This window comes from Dromaius novaehollandiae, chromosome 8 (genome assembly GCF_036370855.1).
Source record: "Dromaius novaehollandiae isolate bDroNov1 chromosome 8, bDroNov1.hap1, whole genome shotgun sequence".
Taxonomy (NCBI): Eukaryota; Metazoa; Chordata; class Aves; order Casuariiformes; family Dromaiidae; genus Dromaius; species Dromaius novaehollandiae.
In genome coordinates, this window is record NC_088105.1 from 3,161,858 (window position 1) to 3,178,880 (window position 17,023).

At 57.4% G+C, this 17,023-nt stretch overlaps 1 protein-coding gene across 1 annotated transcript; it reads right to left on the bottom strand.

Annotated features, from left to right (window-relative positions):
• On the bottom strand, positions 1-1,849 carry LOC135329084 (PHD finger protein 7-like). The gene is made up of 4 exons (XM_064516390.1): positions 1,683-1,849; positions 958-1,120; positions 763-869; positions 1-124 (listed from the first exon to the last, which is right to left on the bottom strand). The coding sequence occupies exons 1-4, from the start codon at positions 1,847-1,849 to the stop codon at positions 1-3; spliced, it is 561 nt and encodes a 186-aa protein (XP_064372460.1).
• Between the last annotated feature and the right edge of the window lie 15,174 nt (positions 1,850-17,023).

Sequence of the window (17,023 nt, forward strand, 5' to 3'; positions counted from 1 at the left end):
TTACCCCTCCTCTTCTGACTGCTCCCTGCCTCCCCGGTAAAGGCACTGGCTGGCATCACAGTGGCTGTATGTTTCATATAGGTCTTCCAAGTTCTGCTCCTCCTCCTCCTCCCAAGCCGGTCTTCTGTGGGAGAAGGAAGGAAAGGACATGAGACTCCCTCACCCCTTGCATCGGTCAGATCCTGACTGCAGGCCCCTGGTCTTCTGGAGCCCTTTGTTTGCATCACCTCAGTGAAGCAGGGGACTAGGCCAGCAGGACACGTGGGGGCCAGGCCTCTTTGGGAGTCCCACCCAAGCCTTGCTGGGCCCTCTTCAGGACTGACGTTCCCCCTCTGCAAAATGGGACTGATGCCACTGACCTCTGCTCTCAACTGCCTGAGATGCTTGCAGGCAGAAACCAAGAGGGAAGAGCCCTAACGGGAGTTCAGTGGGAGCCCTCCTTGCCCCAGAAGAGCTTTGAGGGAGAGAAGCTGACCCCAGGAGAAAAAAAGCCCAGAAAGCAGCTGGACAATCTCACGGAACAACAAATCCCTCCACAGCTCATAACCACCAATGCCCTAATTCTTCCTCAGCAAGCCCCTTTCCTGTGGGAGGAACAGAGTACAGGACATCCCTGTAGGCAGAGCTGTATCATCCTCTCCTGCAGGCAGCTGCTCTTGCTGGAGGTACAGCCTGTGTGGAGGGACTGTGGGCTGGGCGGGAACAGCTCCCTGGCCATTCTCATCTCTTCTACGCATGGCGAGAGGGAGGAAGAGAACCAACCTGTCAGGTATGCGGATACCCAGGCGCCACATCTCAGGCAGAAACTTCTCACGGTCCTTGCACAAGGGACACGCAAAGTGCTTCAAAGCAGAACGGAGAGCATGTCCCTGCAGGAGAACGACTACCAGTGTGAGCGGGACACTGCTGCTGGGCACCTCTGGTGCTTCAGAGGTGGGAGAGGGGAGGGTCTCCTACCTGGATGCAGCCTCGGTGGAACCAGGCGTGCTTGCAGAAGGGACACACCATGGTGCTGTAGGAGGTCCTGTCCTCCACGGGCTCCATGCAGATGATGCACACGGTGTCCCCGTCTTGGTGCGTCTCCACTGTCTGCTGTGGGCGATGCTCCCAGCACAATGACCTGAGCGAAGACAAAGAGGGGAGCCTGGAGGAGCTGCAGGAGTCCTTCCTTGTCTCTGGATGAGGCTTCCCATGGCTGTAGAGGCCATCACCACTGCAGTGCTCTGTGCACATGTCCCTTTTCACATCCCTTTCCTCCCAGCGTGTTCCCCACCCAAAAGGGCTCCGCATGTCCTGGCTGAGGCCTGGGCTCCACACTTGCTTGAAGGGCCCTGGGGCACTTATGGGGGCTTTGCCTGCAGGGTGGAGGCCTTGGCAAAGACACACGTTTGCCAGCCTTCAGCCCTTAGGAATCCATCCTGGCCCCCCAGGGGGCTGAGACCAATGGATTGCTAGGGCATCGCTGACGGCACACCCTCCTGCTCAGCTCCAGCACCACAGGGAAGGGGGAAAAACGGTACATGAGCCCTCCATGTCCTGGATCAGGCCCCAGGGGACATTTGCAGGGGTCACTGCAGGGCAGAGCAGGCAGGTTGCCCAAACGCTTGGCCAGTGAGGGCAGCGGGGAGCAGGAGGGGATTTTAGGCACGGGAGGCTCCAGCCCGAGAAATGGCAGCCCTTACCTGAACTCCCCAAAGAACTGCGAGACGCAGCCCTGTCTGGACCCGCAGGGGAAGTGGAACTTGCGGGCGCATCGCTTCTGCTGGCATGCAACGGTGGCCCCCATCTTTCCACAGACACAGCAGGTCTGCAAAGAGCACAGCAGCACCCCGCTCACCATCAGTGACATTGGTCAGGGACCCCGAGCTCTGCCCTGCCCTTCGGGGGAGGACACAGGGCTCTCTGGACCTGGCTCAGCTCACATAGGAGCCTTCTGTTAAAGAATCCTCTTTTCCAGCTTGTCCTCAAAACACTCTGCCTATGATCTTCTTGGACATCAGCATCAGCATCAGGTAAAGAAACCAAGCAGGTGACCCTGAGCTTGTGATGGGGAGCCAGGAGCGGCAGCAGGCAATGACGTGCAGCCAGGCTCTCCCTCCTTCATTAGCACTGCTAGGGAGCTGGCTGCCTTCTTGCAGAGACAGACATGCAGGAGCACTTGGGACACTAATGCAAGCTGGGCTCGTGACCTCCTGGGACTGGCTAGGGAAGGCCATGAGGGAGACCTGTCACAGCAACACAACCCTCCTCCCCTGCTAGATCCTCACCTTCTGGGCTGCCCGATTCACTGCCTGCCTGATATCCTCAGGGAGGAACCGGCAGAATCCATCCTCATCCGTGCCTCTCTGGTAAAGCCCTTCAGCAAGATACTGGAAGGCAGAAAAGTGCAGGAGCTCATCAGGTCAGTGAGACAGGCACCATTCTTGATGGCTTGTCCTGAGCCTTGAGAGACAGCAGGGGCAGGCAGTGCTTAGCTCCCCCGGGACTGGGCGAGCTGCAGTAGCGCTTGCCTTAGACCTCATTCTGAACAAGAAGGCATGGGGAGGGCCGAGCTCTGGGTGTGCTGTGGCTTTGCAAGCTGCTGACCCAGGGAACTGTGCAGAAGAGCTGGTGGACACCACTGCACAGCCATTGCTCAGGAAAGCAACTCAAAGAGACCCTGGGGCTGGGCGCATTCTCTTTTGAGGACCAGGTCGGGAGGGCTGGATCTCCCACACACACAGGGAACAGGGTCAATCGGCAGCATCCGGGTGGGGAGGCTGTGCTGGGAGCGCAGGAGGAGGAGTCGGCACCTACAGGGCGCCTGGGGCTGTGATTCCACGCATGCACACGTGCCCCTTGGGGTGCCAGGGCAAAGCTGTGGGCAGCCCCAGGGGAACTCACCAGGCAAAACTCATGTGCACAGAGGCCGTCCTCCTGGCACGTCTGCCCGTAGACATCCGGCTCAGAGTGCGCACGGCGACACAGCACACACTCTGGAGGCAGGGAGGGAAGCAGCGAGGGAGAGCACACATCACCACCACTGAGCAGCTCTGGAGGGGCTGGGGAGAGTCAGCCTGAGGATTTCCCCCAAGAGAGCATCGTCTCTCGGCTGTGCCAGGGGGTGCAGCAGGCCTGGAGCCGTTGGCAGGGCCCGTGGGGGCCTTGGAGAGGAAGGGGGCATTGCTGGGATGTGCGTCACAACAGGCGCCCAGGAGTGCGATGGGCAGGAGGTGGCAGACAGCCTGCGGAAGGGTGTCGCTGGGTCTCAGGAGTCAGAGCACCTCCCCACAGGCCGTGGGGCTTTGCCTTCACAGCCGGTCCCCGTCCACTCCCACGCACATCCCGCTCCCACGGAAACCCCAGCAAGGTGCTGACTCCAGCCCCCACCTCTCCCCGACTGTGCCACGCTCTGGCCCAAAGCAAGGCCCCTCCAAGCTCCCCACAGCCTCAGAGGCTCCCGCGCTCTCCCTGCCCTTGCCTTCCCCTTTCCTCCCTGGACTCCTGGAGCACAGCAAGCTCTGGGCAGCGCCTGCCCTCCCCACACAGCCCGCCCTCCCCACACAACAAGCCTCCTTGGCTGAAGTTCAAGAGGGGCCCTGCAGTGGGGCTCTTGAGGACCTCCTGCAGCCCATTGCCACCACTCCCAGCTCTGCACAAAAGTCACCCTCACAACACCTTTGCCCGGTTTCTGGGAGCTGCCGGGATACTTTGCTCTCACCATCCTCCCTCGACTGGCGAGCCTTCCGCTTCATGGCGGCCACAGTGCAGGTCGGTCCTGAGAGCTCTGAAAAGGTCCTGCCACAGCTAGGCTGGGCTTTCCCCTCCAGAGGCTCCTCTGCCGACCCTGAGGGACGAGCAGGACAAGGGGGTGACTGCAGCACAGCACCAGGACCTCAGAGGCATGGGCACCTGCTCCCTCCCTCAGCAGCACCCACCAAGCCCCTCCGCTGCCCTGACACTCAAGCAAGGCTGGTGCTGCCCAAATCTCTGTCACACCACAGCCGAGGGGCACTGCTGATGGGCACGGGAGGCTGACAGCCCTTGAGCTCTGCGGCTCCCCTGAGAAGTGGCATTGTCTCCCCGGCTGCCCTTTCCGCCCTGCGCAGGACCCCCGATCCACACCCCTCCCCAAGCCATCCCTCTGCGGGACACCTGCCCCCACTCCCCTCACCTCACCAGGTTGCTCAGAGGTGCTGCCTCCCAACCTAGTGCCAGCCAGACACCAGGAGGCCTTTATCTCCTGGCCCTGGTGACCCGTGTCATCGCATTGTCCACTGTGACACCGTCACCGCGTCTGTCACTGGGTTCCATGTGAAGAAGAAGTCTGGGGGCCAGAATCTGGGCACAAGAGCCCTTGGCGACCCTGGCAGACAGGGATTTTGCTCCTGCGGCTTCTTCAGACCCCTCGCAACAAGCAGACCCTGCCGTTCAGGCCCCTCAGAGAGATGGTTGACAAAGAGAGCCTCCCATTGCTCCCTGGCTCTGGGCAGAAATCCTCCACTGCTGGGGGCTGCCTTTCCCTCGCACACCCTCGTCTCTGCCTGCCAGTCCTGCTCCCAAGCTCCCTTGGCCTCCTCCCTGATGGCAGGCACAGGCACGCCTCCATTGCAGGCACAGCTGGGGCTGGGCAGCGCCAGGGGATTCTGTCCTAGCGCCTAAAGCAGAAACATCCACCCCAGAGCCCCTCTCTGCTGAAACCTGCCCTCCCACAAGTGCCCTGACCTCGAGAGTGGGGGCAGAAAATGAGGGAGGCTCTGCTGTCCCTCCTGCCCTCTCTGCAACAATCAGACATGGGCCTCTTGGATCACTCCTGGCTCTCCCCAGTGCCTGTGCCCTTGCGGGCCTCTCTCCTTCTTCCCACCGTGGGGTTCCTTGCAGTTGTCCGGAACCATCTCTGAGAGACAAAAGGCGAATCCCTGCAGCTGAAAAAGGGCACACGATTGGCCATTTCTTTACACGTGCCAGGGATGCTTGTTAAGGAATAGCAAACTGAAACTGACTAGAGGTAGCCGCTTAGCACAACTTATATAAAACTTGCTTTGCATGAGTAGCTAAATTTGCTGAAGCCTTAGGTCGCCTGCTTAGATAAAATAATGAACTTTCACTTAGTCCAGTAAGAAAAGGGCCTCAGAGCTGGTTCAAGCTGGGAAGATAAGGAAGTTACAAGCAGTCTGCATTCCTGCGTCTCACACTCCAAAAGGGAGGATGGCAAGGCTTTGAAATAAGACCAGTGCAGGGCATCAGGACCTTGAGGGACAAAGCCTCCTCTCCCTACTGGGGCAGTGTTAATTGTTATGATTTAGAATCACCTCCTCCTCAGGACCTTGAGAGACAACAGTAAGACCCAACAAGAAGTGAAGGTACAACCGTCAGCAGAAACCGCAACAGTAAAGATAAGGGAGAAAAACAGCCTGCCTAGGAACAACGAGGAGACCCAATAAGGAGCAGGAGACCCCAGACCTAAATATTACTATTGGTCTGAACTACTGTGTGAGGGATGGGAAACTTAATTTGAAAAAGCTATAATTGCCCAGGGATTTCTTTGCTCGGGGTCCCTCTTCGGAGGCACCCAGCTCAAGCTGTAATTACTGCATGCGTGTCATTAAAATTTAACTCTTTAACTTGCTTTGATTTGGCTCTGAACTTTTCTATGGGAACCTAGGGTCAGGCCCTGTTATGGTGGCGGACAAGCCTAATTTCCATAATAGTTTGGCACCCCAGATGGGACCCTAGGCGACCACTGTCGGGGCCTCTCGTCTCCAAATGATCATCTGGCGCCATCGGGTGAGTTCACCTGGGATCTTTGGCAACCAGAGGCACCGGAAAGGTGAGTCTTAAATTCCCACCTAAATTCTAAATTCTGATCTGGTAACAGTGCACTTAAGGGGTATGCGGGCTGATCACCGTAAGGCGTACCAGGCAGGGGGTACGTGGGCTGGCCACAGCAAGGCGTACCAGGGGATGGGTGCGAGTCCCATCCCCAGGGTTTGAGTGGGTTTTAAGTCCCAGCTCGGTCTGGCTGGAGAAGGGGTGCACAGCCTGATCAGCATAAGGCGCACTGCAAGACTGCAAGACAGAAGTCTAGAGTCACTGTGACTGGTGTGAGCGTGAACAGTGCTGTGTGTGCGAGTGCGTATAGCCTGGGAACCGACCGGGGCGCCCGTCGGCTGAGGAAGCCGCCCGCTGCGAAGGGACAGCAGTCCTAGCAGTTCAAGACTCAGGGGGTGGGAGTGCGGTTCCCAGAGAGCGAGAGAAAGAGACTGTGTGATCCCACCAGCCGCAGGGGCTGGTGTTACTGGTAAGGAAGTGCGCTGCCTGATTTGCTTAAGACGCACTTCTCAGGAACTCAATATAGGGAATAATTTTGGCACAGAAAAGGGGATGCCCTTAGCCAAAATTTTGGAAAATTGGAGTAAGATTGATGGTACCAAAGATCTAAGGAAAAAAGGTTGGTCCAACTGTGTCAGGAGGATTGCCCATTCCTGACAAAGGAGGGAAACCCAGCGGAACGGTGGCCACCACAAGGGACTTTCGATCAGCAGGAACTAACTTCCTTGTGAAATCGTCTAGAAGACAGGTTTCCAAGTCGAGTGGATTACTGGTATGTTTGGGAGAACTGGGCATGGGCACAGGAGCATTTGAGCCAGGAAGGAGGGAGGAAAGAAACCCGCAGAAGGTAACACTTGTGTTAGCAGATACTAGTACCCCGGACTGTGCTCCAAAAGTTTCTGCTCCACCTGATATGCCTGATGATCTCTCTGTCATTACTTCTCCTTCTCCTCCTCCTTCTCCCTCTACTCCACCGGCTGCCGGACTCTATCCTGTGATCCCCAACGTGCTGACTAACCCTGCCGCTTTACAGCCAGGGGAAAGGGAGGGGCCAGTCCCCCCGTCCTGTGCTGCAGGTATTTACTAATCAGCCCTGGGACCCTGGCGATCTCGCCCTATGGGGGGGTAAAATGCAGAGATTAAGAAAAGATGCAGAGCAATGTGTCCAGTTATTTTCTAGTATGTGCACCGGGCACAGCCCACTCTGGAGTGATACCCAAATTCTTTTGAGGGAATTATTTTGACCAAATGAATGGGTTAAGATAATTAACAAAGGTGCGGAAGTAGCACAGCAAGCCAGGGGAAATAGAAACCTCTGGCTAGCAAGTGATCCAAACTGGGACATTTAATAATGCAGGAAATAGAGCTGTGTGTCAAACAGGACTTTGAAATTTAGTAGAAGCAATCAGAGCATGCAGAGAATTAGGAGTAAATTGGACTAAAGTGCAAGAATGCAGATAGTGATTAGATGAACACCCCCATTACTTCTGGGGACTTTTGCGGTAAGCCCTGCTAAAATATGGAGGAATGACCCCACAAAACTTCAATGATGCTCTCGCAATTAGTGTTTTTATAGATCAAGCAGCCCCTGATACACAAAAGTATTTTAAAGAGCATGTGCCAGGCTGGCAAGGGGAGGCGGCGCGGCAGAACCAGGGGAGATAGATGGAATCAAAGTGAACATGCTGTACAATTAAGAGTTAATGATGTTTGTCATTATTGTGGGGAACAAAGGCACTGGAAGCAGGAATGCCCAGCGAGGCCCCACGTACTTGGGAATAGAGGGGCCAGCATGAGACAATCAAACACTGAGAATGAGACCAGGCAATTCCCAGTCAGTCCACAATGACAGGAGATAGGAGACTCAGAAAATACTGTGGAAATTGGGGTAAATTTATGGGATATAAATTTGGATTTTGAGGGGCAGGTAATGGCAAATATAGAAGGTTTAGAAGTTCCTTTTCTAGTGAATACCGGAGCCACCCTTTCCCTTTTACATTTTGAGCCTAAAGGATGCAAGTCATCAGATAAAATAATGATACAAGGAGTAATGGGAAAAGGTGAACGAATGTTATCTAAGCCCTTATTGCTCACTTTTGGAGGTAAAAGAGCGTGTCCATACTGCAGCGCCTTTTCCGTGGGGCAGGCAGCACGAGCAGTCCCTCCTCCACACACAGCTCGCCCAGGAGAGGCATATCCCAGGCCTCTGCACAGGCCTGAGCATCCCCACCCGGGGCGGCACCACGGCAGAGGCGCTGGCACCTCTGTGTGAGCCCTCTGCTGCTGCTCGGACCCTGCAGGGAGCAGGAAAAAAGCACAAGCTTCATGGCCAGTGCTGGGGAGCTTTGTGTCTCTGCCCTGGGGCAGGGACCCTGGGCCCAGAGCCTGCCGCTGTGGAGAGGGGAGGGTGGGTAGATGGGCTGGTGCAGGCAGGGCCAGGGTGGGCTTTGGCAGGACACGGCTGCCTCAGGAACAGCACCTCTCCGTTTTGGAGAGGATGGCTCTGAATGTTTTGAATTCACATCTCTAGGGAGCTGGCAGGATGCTACCCAGAAGGCAAAATACAAGCATCCCATTGAATGGGGGTGGGGGTGTAGCAGCAGCATGCAGTCTTTCTGGGCGTTGGTCTGAGAGGCTTGCTCTGCTACCAAACTCCTGGTGCCTTTTAGTACAGCTGGCTCAATCACCTGTAAGTTTGCCTGGATACTTGCTGACAATTTGGTGGCGCTCTAAGTAGGGTTGCTTGTGGAAGTGTTACAAGACAACCCTGAGAAGCTCAGAAAGAAGACTCCGTGAGCACCCTCCCTGGTCGGAACAGGTAAGCGACTCAAAGGTGCAACGCAGTAATTATTAAGAGACATTGCATAAAGGGTATGTATGATACAAGGGTAACTGGTTGTTGTGGTAACCAAAGGAAAGCTTTGTACACGTTTGGACAGTGACGACTGGAGTGTACGAAAGCGTAATTGGTAAGAACGTTCTTTTAAGGGTAATAATATGGGAACAGGACAATCTGTGGGGGTATCCTCCTGTTCTCCTTTAGGATGCATCCTGAAACATTGGAGTAAGTTTGGTGGGAATCCTTTAACAAGGAGAAAACTAAAGGAATACTGTACTCAGTGGTGGCCAATGTATAAACTGGAGGATGAGGAAAAATGGCCAGAAATGGGAACGCTAAACTATAATACAATCTTGCAACTTATGTTGTTTTGCAGGAGACAGAACAAATGGGATGAGGTCCCATATGTAGATTTGTTCTTCTCTCTGAGAAATGATCATGAAACTAGAAAAAAAAATGTAAGCTGTTGATCTCTGACTCAAATGTGTTAATGATGGGCGGAGGAGTCTCCTGCGGTTCAGCAGAGGGAAACGCCAAGTCCTGCGCCTGGCGAGGCATAACCCCATGCTGCGGGAGCTGGGAGCGTAGAGCCTGGAGGAGAGAAGGCTCAAGGGGCCTCTTGTCTTACGTGGTGGAGGGCAGAAAAGAAGACAGAACCCGACTCTTCTCTGTCTGGTCGGTGCCCAGTGACAGGATGAGAAGCACTGGCTCCAAATACGCCTTGGCTCCAACTCCTATCGCCACTGCCCATCTCAACCTGAGCCGCCTAGCCCTGTTGCCCTCCCACCAGCAGATGATGCCAGAAGTTGGGGATCCTGCCTGCCTGCTCTGAACTCCAGTCCCTTTTGCCCTCTCTCTGCTTGAGCAAGTTGGGTTACGGGACCTCCCCTCTGTGGAGTTGGGGGCTCTGCGGGAGCACCCACACTCTGCCCTCCTCTTGTCATCCAAGGGAAGCCTAAGGCTCCCCTGGCTTTGTCTCCCACAGAATGCTTCTGCTCCCCTCTGTGTCAGCCCAGGCAGCCTCCTGAGAGACAACAAGGCCACAGGCACGTGGACGAGCACCTGGCCAAAGCCTGGCCTTAGCTAGAAAGCTCTCAGGAAGGTCCTGGCAACAGTCAAAGAGAGCAGAAGCCCGCAGCTCCCACCCCAAAACCAGACCCCACAGAACGGCGGAGCAGGAAGCAGGCCATTCTCCGAACACAGGTCAATCAGCACAGCCCCTCGCAGAGCATCCTTTATTTAGCTGCTGACTTCATGGCCCTGCAGCACACCCCTTGCATGAGCCTGTGGGAGATTGTGCGGCTCCGCAAGCCTCCCCTTGCTGGCACAGCGTGGTTCCCTGCTGCTGGGAAGACAGCGGCCCTCTCAGGGCAGGCAGTGCAGTGGGGCTGTAGCATGCAGGCAGCTCCTGCACAGCTAGCCCCGGGGTGTTCCCCTTGACTCCCTCTGCCAGCGGCTGGGCATCAGTGCCCTCAGCAGCGGTCTTCAGGGCCGGCTGTAGGGATGTGCGGGCCGGTGCAGGAACCTGGAGCGGCCTGCCCTCCTGTCTCACCCGGACAGCACCGAGCTGCTGCTCCCAGCATCCGGGGAGCCCTGGGAGGATGCCAGCACTGCCTGGCTGGTGCTGGGGCAGCCTGGTGCCGACGGCACGCTGGATGCTGTAAGGGGAGGCAGAAAGGTCAGCACATCCACCACACACCCACTGGACTGGAGAGATCGGAGCTGTGCCCCGCAACCCTCCCGGGTGACTCTGCCACCCCCACCCTGACCACCCCCTGCCAGGGCCTGCCTGGCACCTGCCTCTAGCCCTGGCACCCAGGTCCTCGGCCCCTTACCAGTGCTCTGGCCAGCACAGCCGTCACACTCCCACAGGCCCGTGGCATCCCCCACGGAGGAGCATCGGCGGTGTGTCCCGCTGGCAGCGCACGAGGAGCACAGCAGCAGCTGCCATGGGCTGGGGAAGCAGAGAGGCTGCTGAGCAGGGAGGCCCCAGCAGGGAGTGATGCCAGGGAGCCCCCCAAGGACAAAGTGGCCAGAGAGCGGCAGTGCCCACAGAGCTTCCTGGCCTGGCCCCACCTGGCTGCCAAGAGTCCTTGCTCCCCAGGTCCTGGCTGAGACAAATGAACCTCGGCAGAACCCAGGACCCTGGGGTCCTTCCACCTTCTTGCAAGCCCTTCAGACATCTGGCCAAGCCACTGCTAAGGCCTCTGCCTCCTCTGAGGAGGCTGGGAAACTGCTGCTGCAGAGGCTTACCCCTCCTCTTCTGACTGCTCCCTGCCTCCCCGGTAAAGGCACTGGCTGGCATCACAGTGGCTGTATGTTTCATATAGGTCTTCCAAGTTCTGCTCCTCCTCCTCCTCCCAAGCCGGTCTTCTGTGGGAGAAGGAAGGAAAGGACATGAGACTCCCTCACCCCTTGCATCGGTCAGATCCTGACTGCAGGCCCCTGGTCTTCTGGAGCCCTTTGTTTGCATCACCTCAGTGAAGCAGGGGACTAGGCCAGCAGGACACGTGGGGGCCAGGCCTCTTTGGGAGTCCCACCCAAGCCTTGCTGGGCCCTCTTCAGGACTGACGTTCCCCCTCTGCAAAATGGGACTGATGCCACTGACCTCTGCTCTCAACTGCCTGAGATGCTTGCAGGCAGAAACCAAGAGGGAAGAGCCCTAACGGGAGTTCAGTGGGAGCCCTCCTTGCCCCAGAAGAGCTTTGAGGGAGAGAAGCTGACCCCAGGAGAAAAAAAGCCCAGAAAGCAGCTGGACAATCTCACGGAACAACAAATCCCTCCACAGCTCATAACCACCAATGCCCTAATTCTTCCTCAGCAAGCCCCTTTCCTGTGGGAGGAACAGAGTACAGGACATCCCTGTAGGCAGAGCTGTATCATCCTCTCCTGCAGGCAGCTGCTCTTGCTGGAGGTACAGCCTGTGTGGAGGGACTGTGGGCTGGGCGGGAACAGCTCCCTGGCCATTCTCATCTCTTCTACGCATGGCGAGAGGGAGGAAGAGAACCAACCTGTCAGGTATGCGGATACCCAGGCGCCACATCTCAGGCAGAAACTTCTCACGGTCCTTGCACAAGGGACACGCAAAGTGCTTCAAAGCAGAACGGAGAGCATGTCCCTGCAGGAGAACGACTACCAGTGTGAGCGGGACACTGCTGCTGGGCACCTCTGGTGCTTCAGAGGTGGGAGAGGGGAGGGTCTCCTACCTGGATGCAGCCTCGGTGGAACCAGGCGTGCTTGCAGAAGGGACACACCATGGTGCTGTAGGAGGTCCTGTCCTCCACGGGCTCCATGCAGATGATGCACACGGTGTCCCCGTCTTGGTGCGTCTCCACTGTCTGCTGTGGGCGATGCTCCCAGCACAATGACCTGAGCGAAGACAAAGAGGGGAGCCTGGAGGAGCTGCAGGAGTCCTTCCTTGTCTCTGGATGAGGCTTCCCATGGCTGTAGAGGCCATCACCACTGCAGTGCTCTGTGCACATGTCCCTTTTCACATCCCTTTCCTCCCAGCGTGTTCCCCACCCAAAAGGGCTCCGCATGTCCTGGCTGAGGCCTGGGCTCCACACTTGCTTGAAGGGCCCTGGGGCACTTATGGGGGCTTTGCCTGCAGGGTGGAGGCCTTGGCAAAGACACACGTTTGCCAGCCTTCAGCCCTTAGGAATCCATCCTGGCCCCCCAGGGGGCTGAGACCAATGGATTGCTAGGGCATCGCTGACGGCACACCCTCCTGCTCAGCTCCAGCACCACAGGGAAGGGGGAAAAACGGTACATGAGCCCTCCATGTCCTGGATCAGGCCCCAGGGGACATTTGCAGGGGTCACTGCAGGGCAGAGCAGGCAGGTTGCCCAAACGCTTGGCCAGTGAGGGCAGCGGGGAGCAGGAGGGGATTTTAGGCACGGGAGGCTCCAGCCCGAGAAATGGCAGCCCTTACCTGAACTCCCCAAAGAACTGCGAGACGCAGCCCTGTCTGGACCCGCAGGGGAAGTGGAACTTGCGGGCGCATCGCTTCTGCTGGCATGCAACGGTGGCCCCCATCTTTCCACAGACACAGCAGGTCTGCAAAGAGCACAGCAGCACCCCGCTCACCATCAGTGACATTGGTCAGGGACCCCGAGCTCTGCCCTGCCCTTCGGGGGAGGACACAGGGCTCTCTGGACCTGGCTCAGCTCACATAGGAGCCTTCTGTTAAAGAATCCTCTTTTCCAGCTTGTCCTCAAAACACTCTGCCTATGATCTTCTTGGACATCAGCATCAGCATCAGGTAAAGAAACCAAGCAGGTGACCCTGAGCTTGTGATGGGGAGCCAGGAGCGGCAGCAGGCAATGACGTGCAGCCAGGCTCTCCCTCCTTCATTAGCACTGCTAGGGAGCTGGCTGCCTTCTTGCAGAGACAGACATGCAGGAGCACTTGGGACACTAATGCAAGCTGGGCTCGTGACCTCCTGGGACTGGCTAGGGAAGGCCATGAGGGAGACCTGTCACAGCAACACAACCCTCCTCCCCTGCTAGATCCTCACCTTCTGGGCTGCCCGATTCACTGCCTGCCTGATATCCTCAGGGAGGAACCGGCAGAATCCATCCTCATCCGTGCCTCTCTGGTAAAGCCCTTCAGCAAGATACTGGAAGGCAGAAAAGTGCAGGAGCTCATCAGGTCAGTGAGACAGGCACCATTCTTGATGGCTTGTCCTGAGCCTTGAGAGACAGCAGGGGCAGGCAGTGCTTAGCTCCCCCGGGACTGGGCGAGCTGCAGTAGCGCTTGCCTTAGACCTCATTCTGAACAAGAAGGCATGGGGAGGGCCGAGCTCTGGGTGTGCTGTGGCTTTGCAAGCTGCTGACCCAGGGAACTGTGCAGAAGAGCTGGTGGACACCACTGCACAGCCATTGCTCAGGAAAGCAACTCAAAGAGACCCTGGGGCTGGGCGCATTCTCTTTTGAGGACCAGGTCGGGAGGGCTGGATCTCCCACACACACAGGGAACAGGGTCAATCGGCAGCATCCGGGTGGGGAGGCTGTGCTGGGAGCGCAGGAGGAGGAGTCGGCACCTACAGGGCGCCTGGGGCTGTGATTCCACGCATGCACACGTGCCCCTTGGGGTGCCAGGGCAAAGCTGTGGGCAGCCCCAGGGGAACTCACCAGGCAAAACTCATGTGCACAGAGGCCGTCCTCCTGGCACGTCTGCCCGTAGACATCCGGCTCAGAGTGCGCACGGCGACACAGCACACACTCTGGAGGCAGGGAGGGAAGCAGCGAGGGAGAGCACACATCACCACCACTGAGCAGCTCTGGAGGGGCTGGGGAGAGTCAGCCTGAGGATTTCCCCCAAGAGAGCATCGTCTCTCGGCTGTGCCAGGGGGTGCAGCAGGCCTGGAGCCGTTGGCAGGGCCCGTGGGGGCCTTGGAGAGGAAGGGGGCGTTGCTGGGATGTGCGTCACAACAGGCGCCCAGGAGTGCGATGGGCAGGAGGTGGCAGACAGCCTGCGGAAGGGTGTCGCTGGGTCTCAGGAGTCAGAGCACCTCCCCACAGGCCGTGGGGCTTTGCCTTCACAGCCGGTCCCCGTCCACTCCCACGCACATCCCGCTCCCACGGAAACCCCAGCAAGGTGCTGACTCCAGCCCCCACCTCTCCCCGACTGTGCCACGCTCTGGCCCAAAGCAAGGCCCCTCCAAGCTCCCCACAGCCTCAGAGGCTCCCGCGCTCTCCCTGCCCTTGCCTTCCCCTTTCCTCCCTGGACTCCTGGAGCACAGCAAGCTCTGGGCAGCGCCTGCCCTCCCCACACAGCCCGCCCTCCCCACACAACAAGCCTCCTTGGCTGAAGTTCAAGAGGGGCCCTGCAGTGGGGCTCTTGAGGACCTCCTGCAGCCCATTGCCACCACTCCCAGCTCTGCACAAAAGTCACCCCCACAACACCTTTGCCCGGTTTCTGGGAGCTGCCGGGATACTTTGCTCTCACCATCCTCCCTCGACTGGCGAGCCTTCCGCTTCATGGCGGCCACAGTGCAGGTCGGTCCTGAGAGCTCTGAAAAGGTCCTGCCACAGCTAGGCTGGGCTTTCCCCTCCAGAGGCTCCTCTGCCGACCCTGAGGGACGAGCAGGACAAGGGGGTGACTGCAGCACAGCACCAGGACCTCAGAGGCATGGGCACCTGCTCCCTCCCTCAGCAGCACCCACCAAGCCCCTCCGCTGCCCTGACACTCAAGCAAGGCTGGTGCTGCCCAAATCTCTGTCACACCACAGCCGAGGGGCACTGCTGATGGGCACGGGAGGCTGACAGCCCTTGAGCTCTGCGGCTCCCCTGAGAAGTGGCATTGTCTCCCCGGCTGCCCTTTCCGCCCTGCGCAGGACCCCCGATCCACACCCCTCCCCAAGCCATCCCTCTGCGGGACACCTGCCCCCACTCCCCTCACCTCACCAGGTTGCTCAGAGGTGCTGCCTCCCAACCTAGTGCCAGCCAGACACCAGGAGGCCTTTATCTCCTGGCCCTGGTGACCCGTGTCATCGCATTGTCCACTGTGACACCGTCACCGCGTCTGTCACTGGGTTCCATGTGAAGAAGAAGTCTGGGGGCCAGAATCTGGGCACAAGAGCCCTTGGCGACCCTGGCAGACAGGGATTTTGCTCCTGCGGCTTCTTCAGACCCCTCGCAACAAGCAGACCCTGCCGTTCAGGCCCCTCAGAGAGATGGTCGACAAAGAGAGCCTCCCATTGCTCCCTGGCTCTGGGCAGAAATCCTCCACTGCTGGGGGCTGCCTTTCCCTCGCACACCCTCGTCTCTGCCTGCCAGTCCTGCTCCCAAGCTCCCTTGGCCTCCTCCCTGATGGCAGGCACAGGCACGCCTCCATTGCAGGCACAGCTGGGGCTGGGCAGCGCCAGGGGATTCTGTCCTAGCGCCTAAAGCAGAAACATCCACCCCAGAGCCCCTCTCTGCTGAAACCTGCCCTCCCACAAGTGCCCTGACCTCGAGAGTGGGGGCAGAAAATGAGGGAGGCTCTGCTGTCCCTCCTGCCCTCTCTGCAACAATCAGACATGGGCCTCTTGGATCACTCCTGGCTCTCCCCAGTGCCTGTGCCCTTGCGGGCCTCTCTCCTTCTTCCCACCGTGGGGTTCCTTGCAGTTGTCCGGAACCATCTCTGAGAGACAAAAGGCGAATCCCTGCAGCTGAAAAAGGGCACACGATTGGCCATTTCTTTACACGTGCCAGGGATGCTTGTTAAGGAATAGCAAACTGAAACTGACTAGAGGTAGCCGCTTAGCACAACTTATATAAAACTTGCTTTGCATGAGTAGCTAAATTTGCTGAAGCCTTAGGTCGCCTGCTTAGATAAAATAATGAACTTTCACTTAGTCCAGTAAGAAAAGGGCCTCAGAGCTGGTTCAAGCTGGGAAGATAAGGAAGTTACAAGCAGTCTGCATTCCTGCGTCTCACACTCCAAAAGGGAGGATGGCAAGGCTTTGAAATAAGACCAGTGCAGGGCATCAGGACCTTGAGGGACAAAGCCTCCTCTCCCTACTGGGGCAGTGTTAATTGTTATGATTTAGAATCACCTCCTCCTCAGGACCTTGAGAGACAACAGTAAGACCCAACAAGAAGTGAAGGTACAACCGTCAGCAGAAACCGCAACAGTAAAGATAAGGGAGAAAAACAGCCTGCCTAGGAACAACGAGGAGACCCAATAAGGAGCAGGAGACCCCAGACCTAAATATTACTATTGGTCTGAACTACTGTGTGAGGGATGGGAAACTTAATTTGAAAAAGCTATAATTGCCCAGGGATTTCTTTGCTCGGGGTCCCTCTTCGGAGGCACCCAGCTCAAGCTGTAATTACTGCACGCGTGTCATTAAAATTTAACTCTTTAACTTGCTTTGATTTGGCTCTGAACTTTTCTATGGGAACCTAGGGTCAGGCCCTGTTATGGTGGCGGACAAGCCTAATTTCCATAATAGTTTGGCACCCCAGATGGGACCCTAGGCGACCACTGTCGGGGCCTCTCGTCTCCAAATGATCATCTGGCGCCATCGGGTGAGTTCACCTGGGATCTTTGGCAACCAGAGGCACCGGAAAGGTGAGTCTTAAATTCCCACCTAAATTCTAAATTCTGATCTGGTAACAGTGCACTTAAGGGGTATGCGGGCTGATCACCGTAAGGCGTACCAGGCAGGGGGTACGTGGGCTGGCCACAGCAAGGCGTACCAGGGGATGGGTGCGAGTCCCATCCCCAGGGTTTGAGTGGGTTTTAAGTCCCAGCTCGGTCCGGCTGGAGAAGGGGTGCACAGCCTGATCAGCATAAGGCGCACTGCAAGACTGCAAGACAGAAGTCTAGAGTCACTGTGACTGGTGTGAGCGTGAACAGTGCTGTGTGTGCGAGTGCGTATAGCCT